The following is a 16,420-nucleotide window of genomic DNA, read 5'->3' as shown; positions in this document are numbered from 1 at the left end:
AGGACTGTCATTTAAAAACTGGTATTTTAGGGACCCCCGGGTGGCTCAGTGGTTGAGAGTCTGACTTCGGCTCAGGTCGTGGTCCAGGGATCCTGGGATCGAGTCCTTCCTCAGGCTCACCACAGGAAGTCTGCTTCTCCCTCTGCCTGTGTCTCTGCCTCTCTCTGTGTCTCTCATGAATAAATAAATAAATACAATCTTTAAAAAAATAAATAAAAACTGGCATTTTAGGGTTGCCTGGCTTAGTCAGAAGAGCTTGTGACTGTGAATCTCGGGGTCGTGAGTTTGAGCCCTACATTGGGTGTAGAGATTACTTGAATAAATAAGTAAACTTAAAAAAAAAACCTGGTATTTTGGCATAATAATCTCAATTCTCATATTTTAATGGGTCCAAGAGTGCAGTGCATTGAACACAGAGAACATTGCAGAAACTATAGTTCTCGTCCTCAAGGAATGTCTATTTCTAAACAAACAAGCCACTAAGAGGCTCAAAGAAAACAGCAGCAAGAATAATCATTAAACAGAGGCACTCAGAGAAAAGGAGGGAGAAGGTCTCCCAAGAGTAATTAGAGAGTGGCCTGGATTCCAAAGTCAGAGGAAGTGGGGCGTGGGAAAATCTGCCAGGAGATTTTCAGGTAAGAAGCTCATACAGATGAAAAGTGGTTTATTAATTTTGCAAATTAATATACTGGAAGACACCAAGTTAAAGATAGTTTTCATTAAGTTGTTAGAAAAAATTGAGACTAAGAGTTAACAGGAAGTAACAGGAGTACAAAGTCCACTTCAGGAATGCAGGCACAAAGAGAAAGTCTGAATTAAAGCAGCAACCAAAAAAGAAAAGACTGAGTAAAATGGCTCCCAGTGAGTATGACTACTCAACCTTATGGAAGGAGAGGGCAAACTGCTAACAGTGTAAGTAGTCATTTTAGTATCACAATCATCCTGGGAAGAATAGGTATAATCTGCCCAGTTTATAGCTAGGTTGGCTGAAGCTCACACAGACTGAATGATTTGCCCGTTAAGATAGCGGCCAACTCTGCTTACTGCCTAGCCAATGCCTAATCCCTTCCTCCTTGCCAAAGCAACCCCAGTTTTGGTGGGTGCTCATCAAACCTAGGGGTGGTCTTGGGGACTTCTCATTTTATGCCTCTTTTGGATTTTCTGTAATTTGCAAATGACGTCACAATAAAGGCAATCGTACAGGAAACTCAAACACAGGCTATCTGCTTCTTTTTTTTTTTTTTTTAAAGGTTTTATTTATGGGGATCCCTGGGTGGCTCAGCGGTTTGGTGCCTGCCTTTGGCCCAGGGTGCAATCCTGGAGACCCGGATCGAGTCCCACATCAGGCTCTCTGCATGGAGCCTGCCTCTCCCTCTGCCTTCTCCCTCTGCCTCTCCCTCTGCAGAGGCCTCTCTATCATAAATAAATAAATAAATAAATAAATAAATAAATAAATAAATAAATAAATAAATAAATAAAATCTTTAAAAAAAGGTTTCATTTATTCATGAGAGACACACACAGAGAGAGAGGGAGAGAGAGAGAAAGTGAGGGAGAGAGGCAGGAGAGGCAGAGACTCCCGGGACTCCAGGATCGCGCCCTGGGCCAAAGGCAGGTGCCAAATCGCTGAGCCATCTGGGCTGCCCAGGTGATCTGCTTCTAACTGGCAAGCTTGCGTCCCAATCCTATATTGCCTCATGTCATATGAACAAGTGACAAGGCCTTACAGAACTGAATGGAATGATAAGGATAAAAGAAAGTAGGAAGGAAGGTTCTCAAAAGTCAGAAAAGGGATACATTTGTCAGAGTAAAAGAAGGTAGAGTTTAAGGCTTGCTGCGAGAATAGGAAAATAAGGAGCACACAATGGTTTCTAAAGCTTTGCTTTAGAAAATCAGTATTTTTTTTAAAAGATTTTATTTATTCATGAGAGACAGAGAGAGAGAGAGGGAGAGAGAGAGAGAGAGGCAGAGACACAGGCAGAAGAAGAAGCAGACTCCATGCAGGGAGCCCAATGTGGGACTCGATCCCAGGTCTCCAGGATCACACCCTGGGCTGAAGGCTGTGCCAAACCACTGAGCCACCCGGGTTGCTCTAGAAATCAATATTCTTAAGAAGGGGCTGGCTAATTTTTTTAAAATGCTGTATTTCACACAATTTTAGAATCTTCATGTTGTAAGGGGCTTTAGAGGTTACCTAATTGAATCTCTTACCCAAGTAGCCCTACCTCCAGGAATGGGGAGCACATGACTTCAAAGGGTAGCCAATTATTACTGTTATGCTCCTCTAATTAGAAAATCCTTTCCATTTTCCTTGTCATTTCTACCTCTCTCCGACTTAGATCTGTCCTCTTATGTAACATATAATGACTTTTCGACAAAAAACCCCCAAACTTTCAGAATTTTGAGTAATGCCCCTAACTTTCTTCTTCAAGCTAAAATCCCAGTTTTTAGTATTGTTCATACGCTGTGGAATCCAAGCTCTTGACCATTTGCACTGCCCTCCTCCGTGGTAAATCTGTTATTTTACTTCTGTATTGAAGCAGACATATATTTTCCTACATACACACTAACTTTAGTTGTAAACTAAGCAAGTTAGGCACCTCGAACTTGAAATGCACTTTCCTTACAGAAAAAGAAGATGGCCTAATTAATAAAGTTCCACTGCAAATACTAGGAGCACTTTTCTAAGGAAAAGAGGAGGTGGCCCTTCCTCCAATTTCTGGGCATGCACTGGCCTTAGAGACAGTTTTGAAAAAGGTATAGCTTGGGACATGTGGGTGGCTCAGTGGTTGAGGGTCTGCCTTTGGCTCAGGTCGTGATCCAGGGGTTCTGGGATCAAGTCCTGCATCAGGCTCCCCATGGGGGGCCTGCTTCTCCCTCTGCCTAAGTCTCTGCCTCTCTGTGTGTCTCTCATGAATAAATAAATGAAATCTTAAAAAAAAAAAAAAAAGCAAAGTTCATTTTTGGCCACCTTCCCACTTATTTAAACTATGCAAATCACTCTCTTTATTTAACACTCTCAGAGGTATGGGATTGTGTTGTATTTTTTTTTCCCCAAAGAAAGAGTGCAGATAAAGCTTCAACAAAAACCAAGCAACCAATCTGTGCTGAATAATAAGTTACTTTAGGGCACAAGGCCTTCAGTGAGATAGGGAGGAGCTCTTCAGTGTGTTCCCTTATAAGATGCTTTCCTTCTGAAGCAGGTGATCCTAGGAGGCCAGAGTTCATCAGGGGGGAGGACCGAGGATGGGAAGGTATTGGTTTTGAGTAAGGGAGTGGAATCTAGGCCTGGGTATCCACCATTTGTAATTGGTGAGTTGCCTAAATTTACAAATTGATCACCATGAACCAGATGTATTTAGGATCCAACCTTGAAGGCAGGCACTCAACAAGTATTTACAAAACAGAGTCCAAAGATTTTAAAATGCTAAAGAAATGTATCTATGCAGTGGGAGTCAGACTCAAGAGATACTTAATTTCAGTTTTTGAGAGAGGAGTCTTTTTAAAAATAACATACCCCTTAGATCAGTATGTGAAAGAATATCTGGGGCAGCCCGGGTGGCTCAGCGGTTTAGCGCTGCCTTCAGCCCAGGGCGTGATCCTGGAGACCCGGGATTGAGTCCGGTGTCGGGCTCCTTGCATGGAGCCTGCTTCTCCCTCTGCCTCTCTTTCTGTGTCTCTCATGAATACATGAATAAAATATTTATTTTTATATATTTATTTATTCATTCAGAGAGAGCGAGAGAGAGGCAGAGACACAGGCAGAGGGAGAAGCAGGCTCCCTGCAGGGAGCCCGACGTGGGACTCAATCCCGGGTCTCCAGGATCACACCCCGGGCTGCAGGCGGCGCTAAACCGCTGTGCCACCAGGGCTGCCCGAATAAAATCTTTAAAAATAAAAAAAAAAAAAGAATATCTGATCCATCTCTCATGTTTCTGAAGGTTTGTGTATAAACTAGAACCTTTACATCTTTTTAAAATCACAAATTTCAGAACCAAAAGAGTTCTCACTTATTTAGAGACTTTACACTCACAATGTGTATGTGCAAGGAAGTAAGGGCATACTTCCGTCTAATCCAAACACTAAAAGAGTCTGGTAAGGAGAGAAAGGTGGGAGAATCAAGCTCCAAAGTAGACAAAGATATTGAAAATACAACTATTTTAAGGGGCGCCTGGGTGGCTCAGTTTGGTGAAGTTCTGCCTACAGTTCAGGTCATGATCCCAGGGTCCTGGGATGAAGCCTCGCATCATTGGGCTCCCTGCTCAGCGGGGAGCCTGTTTCTCCTTCTCCCTCTGCCCCTACACTCATGTTCTCCCTTGCTGTGCTCTCAAATAAATAAATAAATGAATATATCTTTAAAAACATGTTTATATTATAATATTCAAGTCTTTGTTACTAAATACAAATATGATGGGGTGCCTAGTTGGCTCAGCTGGTTAAGTGTCTGACTTTGGCTCGGGTCATAATCATAGGGTCCTGGGATCCAGCCGCACATTGGGCTCCCTGCTCAGCAGGGAGTCTGCTTGTGTCTCTCCCTCTCCTTCTCTCCATCTCCTCCTCCTGCTCATTCTCTGTGTCTCAAATAAATAAATAAAATCTTTAAAAAATTTTAAATGTGAGGTTTCAAGTCAATAAAGCCCTGTTTTAAGAATTGACTTCTGTAACGCCTGGCTGGCTAAGTCAGTACAGCATGTGAGTCTTGATCTCAGGGTTGTGAGTTCAAGGCCTACGTTGGGCACAGAGATTGCTTAAAAAAAAAAAAAAAAGACTTTTGTTAGATTCCTGAAGATGGACGCAAATGGTCATGTGTGTTTTATGATATGGAGTAAAGACCCATACCCTGCTTTTCCTAACATGGTCCCACTTGTATTTATCTTGACTATGTACCTAACAGCCTTTCTGCTGTAGTACGATTTATGTCACATCTCTTGAGTACTGCAAGCTCATTTGTTGTCAATATTCTACATATAAAACAGTTGTTTCCTCTTTAGAGGTTGTATTGCACAGCAGTTAGCTTTATTTCTCTTGTGCAGTGTTCAGGGGCCTTGAACTGAGATTCTGTACTGTGAAGAGTTGAGATGATGTTTGTTTTCCCTGTGCCCTCCTCAAAGTTTTTGAATGTCAGAGCCTTTTCTATTCAAATATGTATTTGTCCATTCTCAGGTCCTAGACTCTCTTATGCTCTCGTGTTTTAGTAGATTTTTAAAAGATGCTTGCTAAATTAGGTATGTACGTTTGCTTCAGTTCTTCCACTTGTAGTGCCATCTACTTTAGGCACCATGTTGTCCAAGATGTTTTCTTTCATTATTTAAGCCCGCCAAGGTCTTCAGAATCAGAATCTACAGAGCTAGGTGTTGATTGTTCAAGTCTGCTACTTTTACTGTCTTCCCTAACTAGACTGTGGCTCGCGAGCATGGGGTTTGAAATTAGACAGACCTAGGTTCCATTCCACTTCTAGTGCTTACTATCAGTATAATTTCGAGCAGGTAACTCTGGGCTTGTGTTCCCAAGTCAGTGGGATGTTTAACAGAGTGAAGGAGGTATGTTCATGAAACGTATATAGCAGAGGGCTGGCTGGGTGGGAGGCTCAGCGGTTGGGCACCTGCCTTCAGCCCAGGGCGTGGTTCTGGAGACCGGGGATCGAGTCTCCCGATCGGCTCCCTGCACGGAGCCTGCTTCTTCGTACGGCTGGGTCTCTGCCTCTCTCTGTCTCTGTGTCATTCTCACAAATAAATGAATAGAATGTTTAAATAAAAGAAGAAAAAGTATAGCACGGAAGCTTGCGTCACAGACAAAAATGGACAGGTACTTTCCCGGCCTTAAAAAGAATCCCAGGACACCGAAGTGTTCCCGGAATGTACTTCAGACAACATACTGTGTCCTAAGGACACAAAGGGGCACTTTCCCAAGCAACTTAAGCTCCCCGACGTGCCCCGTCCTGGGGGTGATCGATGTGGAGATGAAAGCTGGAGACGTAGCCAAAAAAGATTTCCTGTCAAAGCCGAAGACGCGGAGCCGCAGCGTGTTACGGAGGCCCTGGCTCCCAAGGTTCAGACACCTCCAGGGTGACCCGTCATCAGGAGCGGCAGGCACGGGATTTGGTCGCTGGATGAAGCCTCGGCCTCGCCCGGCTGCTGATCCTCCTGTCCCCGTCGCAAGGCGACCGAGTGACACGCACAGCTTGCCCCCCTCCGACCCACCCGACAGCCCCAAGCAGCCGGGCCCGCACCCCCGGGCGTCCAGGGCAGGGAGCGGGCCCCCCCCTCCCTCTCCGCTCGGAAGGTCGGAGGAGACTCACTGCCGAGGCCTCTGGCCTGATGGAGCAGCTCCTGGTCCCCCGCTTGCCGCGGCTGCCCGTCCGCCTCGCCGGCCAGCGCCTCACCGCACTCGTCGGGGGCCGCGGCCCCGTCCCGCTGCGCGGCTCCCTCGGCCGGCCGGCCACCCGCCGCCGGCTGCTCCAAGCCCAACCAGCTGCTCAGACCCCGGAACATGCCGCCCGCGGGGCCGCTGCCGCGCTCGGGGCCACGAGACCCTAGGAGGCACGGCCGCCTCGCCGCTCCACGGAGCCCGGCTCCCGGGAGATGCCCGGAAGTGCGACGCGGGAGCCGCCTCGGCGCCGCCTCCGGGTCACTGCGGCTGCTCGGCCGCCGCCGCCTCCTGTGTCATTTCCGCCAAAGGTCCCGCCCCCGAGGCGGCGTATTTCTGGGACTTTGTGACGTGCGTGGAAAGCGGACAAAGGGTTTTCCCAGCGTCGGCCCCGCCCGGTTCCCTCTCGTCCTCCCCCGGCTTTTCTGGGTGACTGAGCCCGACGTATAAACGGCGTCCCTGTCGCTCTGGGCCGCTTGGCCGCCGACGGACGCTCGTCCCCTCAGGCCCCGCTGGCCCGTCGCCTCGGACAGCGAAGGCTTTAGCCCCTTTCCCAGCCCCGAGCGGAACTGGCCGAGCGCCTCTAGGTCCGACAATGAATGTACTGGAAACACAGAGGACGAAGGAAAGTGGTGAAGCACACGACGTGGTCCGGGCACTAGAGTCTAAGCTGTGAGAAGCCATGGGGCAAGCGACCCTGTTTCCTCAAGTACATTGCAACGAAGGGAGGACAAGAGGAACCTATAGATGAGAAATGATTTTTTATTTTATTTATTTATTCATGAGACAGAGAGAGACAAAGAGGCAGAGACACAGGCAGAGGGAGACGCAGGCTCCATGCTGGGAGCCCGACGTGGGACTCGATCCTGGGACCCCGGGGTCACGACCTGGGCCGAAGGCGGGCGCTAAACCGCTGCGCCACCCGGGCTGCCCCTATGACAGATGATTTAAGAACCATAACCCATGGCAACTTGTGGATTTTATTTGGATCCTAACTCAAACAAACATGGACGGGAGGGGGAGGGGAACTATAACATTTATAAAAATTGGAAATTTCAGCACACCATAGTTCCTGTAACTAGGGAACGGTGAAATTGAAATTTTAATTGTACTAAAAATACCCATAAACTGTAACACCTCAACCATTTTTTTTTAATTTTTTTAATTTTTTTTTTTTATGATAGTCACAGAGAGACACAGAGAGAGGCAGAGACACAGGCAGAGGGAGAAGCAGGCTCCATGCACCGGGAGCCCGACGTGGGATTCGACCCCGGGTCTCCAGGATCGCGCCCTGGGCCAAAGGCAGGCGCCAAACCGCTGCGCCACCCAGGGATCCCCATCTCAACCATTTTTAAGTGTACAGTTCACTACCGTGAAGTCCATTCACAATATGCAACCAATCTCCAGAAGTATTTTAAACTTGCAACACAAACTGGACCCATTACACAAGTCCCCATCCTCTCCCCACACCAGTCCCTGGCACTCAGCATTTTACTTTATGTCTCTATGAGGGTGACTACTCCAGGAACCTCATGTAACTGTAATCATACCATGCTTGTATTTTTGTGACTGCCTTATTTCACTACTAAATGTTCTTGAGGTTCATCAGAATTTTCTTAAAATTCGACCTTTAAAATGTTGTGTTAAAAAACGCTGAATGACATTCTACTGTGTGTATATACCACTTTTTGTTTATCCATTTATATGTCGATGGACATACAGATTGTTATTTTTTTTTTTTAATTTTTTTTTAATTTTTTTTATTTATTTATGATAGTCACAGAGAGAGAGAGAGAGGCAGAGACACAGGCGGAGGGAGAAGCAGGCTCCATGCACCAGGAGCCCGATGTGGGATTCGATCCCGGGTCTCCAGGATCGCGCCCTGGGCCAAAGGCAGGCGCCAAACCGCTGCGCCACCCAGGGATCCCAGATTGTTATTTTTTAAATTGTGCTAATAGTATCGTGTGTATTTAAAGGAGTTCTGATCTTTTGCGGTGTCCTACCAAGATATTTACCAATGAAATGATAGGATATCTGTCATTTGATTCAAATTAAAGGCAGACACGAGGCAGAAATGGGTAGGGATGTACATAAAATGAGCTTAACCACAGTTTGACAGTTCTCCAAGCTGGTGGTAATACTTTTATATCTGATACTCTGTACCTTTAACTTTTTCCATAATAACATGCAAACGAAAAAAAAAAACTGGTCAAGTGAACAACTACCCCTCCACAGCAGGGAGTGCATACACAGATTTCACAAGCATACTCTTAAGCAATCTATTGGCAAAGGGCACCCATTATTCCTCCTCCTCCCACCTACTTCAAGTGTCCTCTAGGAGTATGTGGAGACAGATTTCCCTGCTCCAGTTTTCCAGCCTGAGGTATATTCACTATTCAAATCCAGGACTTTAGCTTAATAAACCCAAACAACTTTATGGAGATATGATTCACATACTGTATAATTAACACATTTAAAGTGTACAGTTCAATGATTTTTGGTCTATTACACTATTAATTTTTTTAAACTGTGGTAAAATATATACAACATAAAATTTGCTGTTTTAACTTTTTAAAAAATATTTTTTATTTTATTATTTATTTATTCATGATAGACATAGAGAGAGAGAGGCAGAGACACAGGCAGAGGGAGACGCAGGCTCCATGCCAGGAGCCCAACGCAGGACTCGATCGCGGGACTCCAGGATCGTGCCCTGGCCCAAACGCAGGCGCTAAACCCCTGAGCCACCCAGCGATCCCCTTAACTTTTTTTTTAAAGTAGGATCCACACCTAGCTTGAATTCACAACCCTGACACCAAGGCCTGAGCTGACATCAACAGTTGGACACTTAACCGACTGAGGTACTGCTCCCTCACCCCCCATTTTAACTATTTTTAAGTGTACAATTCAGTGGCATCAATGGTTTTTTGAGTCTGGGTATTGATTCAGCCTTGAAAGTCAAGAGACATCTTAGGACCAATGTTTTCTAGGATTTATATCCGTAAGAACCTGAAGTGGTCAGCACTTTACTGAACAGGGATATTTAGTTCAAGTATGATTGGAATGAGCCCAGAATTTTGGGCAGAAGCCTAGAGGAATGAAGGTTCTAACTTCACTATCTAATAGATGAATAGCCTTGACCTGTTATTTGTCCTTTCTGTGCTTCACGTTTCTTTGCCTGCAAAAATATAGCACTGGCATCCAATACACAGAGATGGAGTCCAGCCCATATAGCACTACTTTTACTTTATCTCCAGGAACTCAATACCACAGCATATTCCCCAGGGAACAGACAATTTCACAATTGTTCTGAAAGGTAGAATTCTTCAAAATAAAAGATTGTAAGAGAGCATGAGCAATCAACTAAATGGCAGACTTTTTTATTTTTCATCTCTTTTTTATTCTTATTGCTGTGCTGGTAGTGGGCCATGAGTTTATTCATGAGGATATTCTTGTCCTACCCAAATCAATCTGAATCCTGTTATCAAATTCATTTTTCTGTTCAATTTTTCCCCCATTTTAGATTAATGATACAGTAGTTATCATAATAATCCCCCCTTTTTAAAAGATTTTATTTATTTATTCATGAGAGACGCAGAGAGAGAGAGAGGCAGAGACACAGACGGAGAAGCAAGCTCCATGCAGGGAGCCCGACGTGGGACTCGATCCTGGGACTCCAGAATCACACACTGGGCTGAAGGCGGCACTAAATCACTAGGCCACCAGGGCTGCCCCCATAATAATCCCTTTGTATTCACAAGATATCTTCCATCCTTTAGCTACATGGATAAGTAGAATGAGGATAAGGCCCCACATCCTATGGTGAAGAATCTGGCTTTAGGGACAAATATTTTACATTGATGTCCTGGATTTGCCACTCATATTAACTAACATACCTTTGGTCAGGACACTTCACATCTCTAAGCCTCAGATTCCTCATTATAGAAAGGGGGATCCTAGTAATTGTCCTGGAAGTAAACAGGGAATGAAGTATTGAAATGTGGAAGGATGGGCAGCCCGGGTGGCTCAGCAGTTTAGCGCCACCTTCAGTCCAGGGCCTGATCCTGGAGAACTGGAATCCCCACGTCAGGCTCCCAGCATGGAGCCTGCTTCTCCCTCTGCCTGTGTCTCTGCCTCTCTCTCTGTATCTCTCATGAGTAAATAAATAAAATCTTAAAAAAAAAAAAAAAGAAAGAAACGTGGAATGAAATCTTACATATGTGACAGATAAGTATCACTATTGATGTCGGCCCATTTCATGAGTGTGCTTTCCACAGGATGCTCTGGAAGACTTGTTTCGTAACAAACCTTTCCATGCCTCCAGCTTTCAAAGGCCTTTCCTCCTCCTCCTTTTTTTTTTTTTTTTTAAGATTTTATTTATTTATTTGAGAGAGTGACAGAGCAGAAGGAGGAGGGGGAGGGGCTTGCAGACTCCTCACTGAGCTTGGAGCCTGACCTGCAGGGCTCCATCCTAGGACCCCAAGATCATGACCTGAGGTGAAGTCAGATGCTTAACTGACTGAGCTATCCAGGCGCCCAAAGGTGTTGTCTGCTTTTCAAAAAAATTTTATTTATTGGCCTTCATGAAGACGTGAGGCTTCCATTTGGTTCCTGCTGAGTAAAGCCTTTGTTTATTTTGCCAGAAGTTGACATCACTATCCCTAGCTCCTTCCTGCTTCTTCCATGACACTATTCTGTCATCCTTGGTGGGGAGAAACTCCCCTTTGCTTTGAAACTCACTTAATTTTTGAGGGACTTTAATAAATTTTTTAAGAATTTATTTTTATGTAATCTCTACACCCAACATGGGGTTTGAACCTACAACCTGAGATCAAGAGTTGAAGGCTCCACCCACTGAGCCAGCCCTACGCCTGAAGAAACTTTACTGATTTCGATAGACTTGTAGACCTGCCTCCAGACTGTGAACCCCTCAAAAGCAGGAATCGAGTTTTATTTGCATCTTCTTCTTAGCGTGTTTCCAGTTCCCGGGGCGCAGTAAGGGATCCAGAAACGTGTGTGGACGGTGTGAAGCTGTTCACAGTGGTGAGAACTGGACGGGAGGCCCGCAGTAAGAGGATCTCCGTGCCGAGAGGCAGGGGCTCTCCGGGGACGTGGCGTTCCCCCGCTCCCCAGAAGTGCCTTTGCTAAGTGAGCCACGGAGGGGAGGAGCAGTCCTCCGGCTGAGGAGGCCTGGGGCCAAGTGCATCCAGGGCGGAGGGTGGCGGGAAGCTGTCTGTGCCTGAGGAGTCACTTTTTAGGCGCTTGTTCTGGGGCATTACACAAACGCGGGTGCAAACCCCAAGCTCACCAGCGTGAGTCAGCGGGGCCCGCAGCAGCAGGAAAGGGAAAGGTGGGCGAGGAGGGCGCCGCGCACCCCGAGGCCCGCGCGGGCAGCGGGAAGGACTCGGTGGCGACAAGGGACACCCCTAGCGGCGGCCCCTTCCCCAGCCCTACAGGTGAGCGCGGGCCCGCCACGGGGCGGAGCGCGCCGTCCCCACCGGCCACTCTCCCGGCGCCACCACCACCGCGCAGGTAACCCCCCGCCCGGACCTTCCCCGCGCCCCCAGGGCCTCCGCGCCCCCAGTCCGGGCGCGCACGTGGGGCCGGGCGCCTTTGTCCCCTCGCCGATGGCGCCGGCGCCGAGTCGGAGAGGGGCCGGCCCCCCGCGCGTCCCCGCACCCGGCGCACGCAAGCCGCGGGCGGACGGCGGACGGGCGGGGACCGGGGCCGCCCTGCCCGCGCCCGCTGCCGTCGGAGCCCGCCCTGCGGCGGCCCACAGTCCGGGCTCCCGAGCGTCGCGTTCCCGGGGTGCGCTTCTCCCCGCACGGGGCTCGGGAGGGGGCGCAAGGGCCGGCTGCACCCCGGGCCCCACTCCTCCCTGGCCTCGGGAGCCCCGAGAGCCCCGAGATGGCGTTGGCGGAAGTGAAGCCCCGCGCGGAGTGAAATGGCCTTTCTGTCCCCTCCCCCGCCCAGTGCACTCGCTGAACAACGACCCTGGCGTTTCCCCCGGAATAGCTGCGTAGGGCGCGCTGTGGCTAAGGACGCTGCTGCAGCTAAATAGCTTTCTTTGGGCAACAGTATTTACAGATTTGATGTGTAATTTACAAACAACAAAATGCCCCCATTTTAAGGGTGCAGATCGGGGATTTGACAAATTATACTCCCGCGTAACCACTACCCCAGCGCTGACATAGATCATTTCGTTTGCATCACCCCAGGAAGTTCCCTCTCGCCCCTCTCCGGTCAGCCCCCAAACCACCCCTCCCCCTTGCCTGCTTTCTATCACAGCTTAGTTTTGCCTGCTTTAGAACTTAAGACAATGGGATCATTCAGTAAGTACTCGGGTTTTTCACTAATATTACTTCCTAAATGGCCATCGTGGAGAAGGTGTTTCTTGGTGCTTCTCATGTTTTCAGTTGCTCTTGGGCCTGCACTGTCCAGTCTGGTAGCCACTGGCCACATGTGGCTCCTGAGCCTTCGAAATGTCCTGAGTGTGAATTGAGATGTGCTGAGAGTAGACACACAGGATTCTGATGACCCAGTACAAAAAGGGGGGGGGGGGATGTAAAATACCTCACTAATGAATTCCTCTGTTGATCGTGTGTTAAAATGATAGTATTTTGGATACATTGGGCTAAATAAGATATTATTAAAATTAACTTCCTCTGTTTCTTTTTACTTTTTTTAATATGGCTACTAGAAAATTTAAAATTATACAGGTGGTTCCTGTAATGTTTTTTTTGGACAGCAGACAGAAGCAGCTATATACCCTCCTGTGTTGCAATAAGCGTAAATGAAAAACTTCAGTCTTTACAGAATTTTGGAAAAGCAACTCAAGGAAGTAGCCTGAAACTAGCCTGCTTTTTCCTGCAGTTTTGAAAATTGCTTCAAACTTAACTTGTTTGCTTACAGGAGACCAAAAGAAGTAAACGTCTCCTTGGTATTAAGTTACATTTTCAAGGACGTTATAAATTATCTGATGTGTTTAAAAAGGCATCTTGTGCTTTTGAAAATAAAGTAGTAATTGCCTACAGTCCAACCACCTAAGTATTAAAATTTAGCTTTTTGATGGACTTTTGATCAGTTTTTTTAATAATAAATTTATTTTTTATTGGTGTTCAATTTGCCAACATACAGAATAACACCCAGTGCTCATCCCGTCAAGTGCCCCCCTCAGTGCCCGTCACCCAGTCACCCCCACCCCCCACCCTCCTTCCCTTCCACCACCCCTAGTTTGTTTCCCACAGTTAGGAGTCTCCATGTTCTGTCTCCCTTTCTGATATTTCCTACCCATTTCTTCTCCCTTCCCTTCTACTCCCTTTCACTATTATTTATATTCCCCAAATGAATGAGACCATATAATGTTTGTCTTTCCCCGATTGACTTATTTCACTCAGCATAATACCCTCCAGTTCTATCCACGTCGAAGCAAATGGTGGGTATTTGTCGTTTCTAATGGCTGAGGAATATTCCATTGTATACATAGACCACAGCTTCTTTATCCATTCATCTTTCGATGGGACACCGAGGCTCCTTCCACAGGATCCTTCCACAGGATCCTTCCACAGTTTGGCTATTGTGGACATTGCTGCTAGAAACATCGGGGTGCAGGTGTCTTGATCAGTTTTAATTAACACTGTTGAGATATTATATTCAATTTTATATCCTTATGTATAAGGGAATTTTTATGATAAATTCCGAGGCTTTTTGGCAACTACATAATATGACTTCACATGAATGCATTCCAGTTTTCAATGACATTTTTCAATTTTGCTAACTTTTACAAAGAGGAATACATTTTAATAGTGTGACTGCTGGGATAAGGTACCATTACAGCAGTGCTCACTTTGCAACCGAATCAAACCAAGTTTGTCCACCCGATGCACAGCAAGCCAAGAAAAACTGACACTGAGCTTTTGCTGAAGGAAGATGGGCTATTTATTGGTGTGGTGCTACCTAGGAGAACAGGGAGCTAATGCTCTAAAGTCCCAAACTTCCCAATGGCTTGCAAGTAAGGGTTTTTAAGGGCAAGATTTGGGGCATGGTCTCGTGAGAAGGTGGGTGCCATTATTTGGAGGCTCATAAGATCATGCTAGCAGGCGCCCTGGTGATACTTCGTCTGGTCCCCTGGAGGTCTTTTCCATCTCAAGAGACTTAGAATCTGAAAAATATCTTTGTTCTTTATGTTGGAGATTTCATTAGGTACATCTGGTAATTATATCTTTACTTGTAAGCGAATGGAATTGCATTCCTACAGGTTTCTTGGCCAGTCCAGCTTTCCTGGGGGTGATATGACCTCTAGTATTCATTTTTTTTCATCTCAACTAACAAAATGGATGTGGCCTTCAATTTGCCCCTAAATCCCACAGGAAAGGTGAAGAGGGCAAGGACCCTGACTTTTTGTCTATCCCCAGCACCTGGGAACATGTTAAGCATAATAGACCTATAATAAAAAAAAAAAAAATAGACCTATAATAAACATTTGTGAACTGATTGAATGGTGAGTAGATCACTGTGAAAAATGGTAACGGCTTTGATTAAGCACTTGGGCACTCTCTTTATGAGTGCCCATGCACCTCTATAAGGCAGGCACAGAGAAATTCCAGGTTTAGAAAAGTTGAAGAAGTGCCCAGGGTCATAGCTGTGAATAACAGAATTAGCATTTGCACCCAGGCTGTCTGACTCCAAAGGAGGGGCACTTACCAAATAGAAGAACTCAGGAGGGGTGGTGAGTAAGAGTAAGGGAGGTGTGAAGAAATTACCCCTATAATGACCACCTGGGACAGTAGACGTGGAAAGAGGTGAATATTTAGATACATTTTGGATCTATCGGAGGAGCATTCTGGGTTTGGATTGATTGTTAGTCTTTTAGGCTAAACCCAGCTGGAGGGAGTGGAATGCCAGGTGGCTAGGGAAGAAGATTGAATGTGATCAACTGGAGTGTGTAGAGAAGGGCCCAGGGACTTAGGGAAGCCATTTGGGATGGGACGTGTATATTTTGGGTGGCATCCGTTTACTCGCCTTGACCATGGTTGATTAGTTTAAATCGAGCTCAGAGCTCTGAAGTGAGATAACCTTATATAATACCATCAAGTCATGATTGTTTGTTTTGAAAGTAGAGGAAAAAAAATCAGAATGGGCATCAGCTGACCTCTCATCTATTCCTTAGTTCACTTAATCCTCACAACCGCCTATGAGATTTTTTTTTTAATGTTGGCATATTTGAAGACTGATTTTTTTTTAAAGATTTTATTTATTTATTCATGAGAGACACACACAGAGAGAGGCAGAGACACAGGCAGAGGGGAGAAGCAGGCTCCATGCAGGGAGCCTGATGGGGGAATCAGGGAATCGATCCCAGGACTCCAGGATCAAGCCCTGGACCAAAGGCAGGCGCTAAACCGCCGAGCCACCCAGGGATCCCAAGACTGATTTTTTTTTTAAAAGGCTTTATTATTTTTTTTAAAGATTTTTTAGAAATATTTTTATTTATTCATAGAGACAGAGAGAGAGAGGCAGAGACACAGGCAGAGGGAGAAGCAGGCTCCATGCAGGGAGCCTGACGTGGGACTCGATCCAGGGTCTCCAGGATCACGCCCCAGGCTGCGGGTGGCGCTAAACCGCTGCACCACCGGGGCTACCCCAAAAGGCTTTATTTTTTGGAGCAATTTTAGGTTCATAGCAAAAATGTATCAGAAAGCACTAAGTTCTCATACACTGGCTGCCCCTGCATTCATAGCCTTTCCCATTATAGACATCTGGAACCAGAGTGGTTCATTTGTTACCATTGATGAACCTACATTGATACCTTATTATCATCCAAAGTCCATTGGTTACATTGGAGTTTGCTTTTGGCCTTGTACATTCTGTGGGTTTGGACAAATGCATAATGACGTATATCCACCATTACAATGTCATACAAGGTAGTTTCATTGCCCTAAAAATCCTCTGTGCTCTGTGTTTTCATCCCTCCCCCTAACCCCAGGCACCCACTGATCTTTTTATTGTCTCCATAGTTTTGCCTTTTCCAGAACGTCAAATAGTTGGACTCACAC

General features: G+C 46.3%; 2 protein-coding genes across 5 annotated transcripts in view; one reads left to right on the top strand and one right to left on the bottom strand.

The window, feature by feature from the left end:
* Positions 1–6,608, bottom strand: part of SYAP1 (synapse associated protein 1) — a 36,710-nt gene extending 30,102 nt beyond the window's left edge. Inside the window, exon 1 of the mRNA XM_025997524.2 lies at positions 6,298–6,608. Within this exon, the coding sequence (XP_025853309.1) occupies positions 6,298–6,490 (193 nt within the window). The 5' untranslated portion in view covers positions 6,491–6,608. The remainder of the gene's footprint in view (positions 1–6,297) is intronic.
* A 4,624-nt stretch (positions 6,609–11,232) lies between these two features.
* Positions 11,233–16,420, top strand: part of CTPS2 (CTP synthase 2) — a 105,212-nt gene continuing 100,024 nt past the window's right edge. Inside the window, exon 1 of one of the 4 annotated variants that reach the window (XM_025997526.2) lies at positions 11,233–11,408. The gene's annotated coding sequence lies outside the window, so the exon portion shown is untranslated. Of the gene's footprint in view, positions 11,409–11,430; positions 11,898–12,112; positions 12,698–16,420 lie in introns of those variants that run through there. The other 3 variants (XM_072744479.1, XM_072744480.1, XM_025997525.2) reach the window with 3 other exon arrangements.

The sequence above is a fragment of the Vulpes vulpes genome, chromosome X (assembly GCF_048418805.1).
Source record: "Vulpes vulpes isolate BD-2025 chromosome X, VulVul3, whole genome shotgun sequence".
NCBI lineage: Eukaryota > Metazoa > Chordata > Mammalia > Carnivora > Canidae > Vulpes > Vulpes vulpes.
This window is presented reverse-complemented; position numbering and strand designations above follow the sequence as displayed.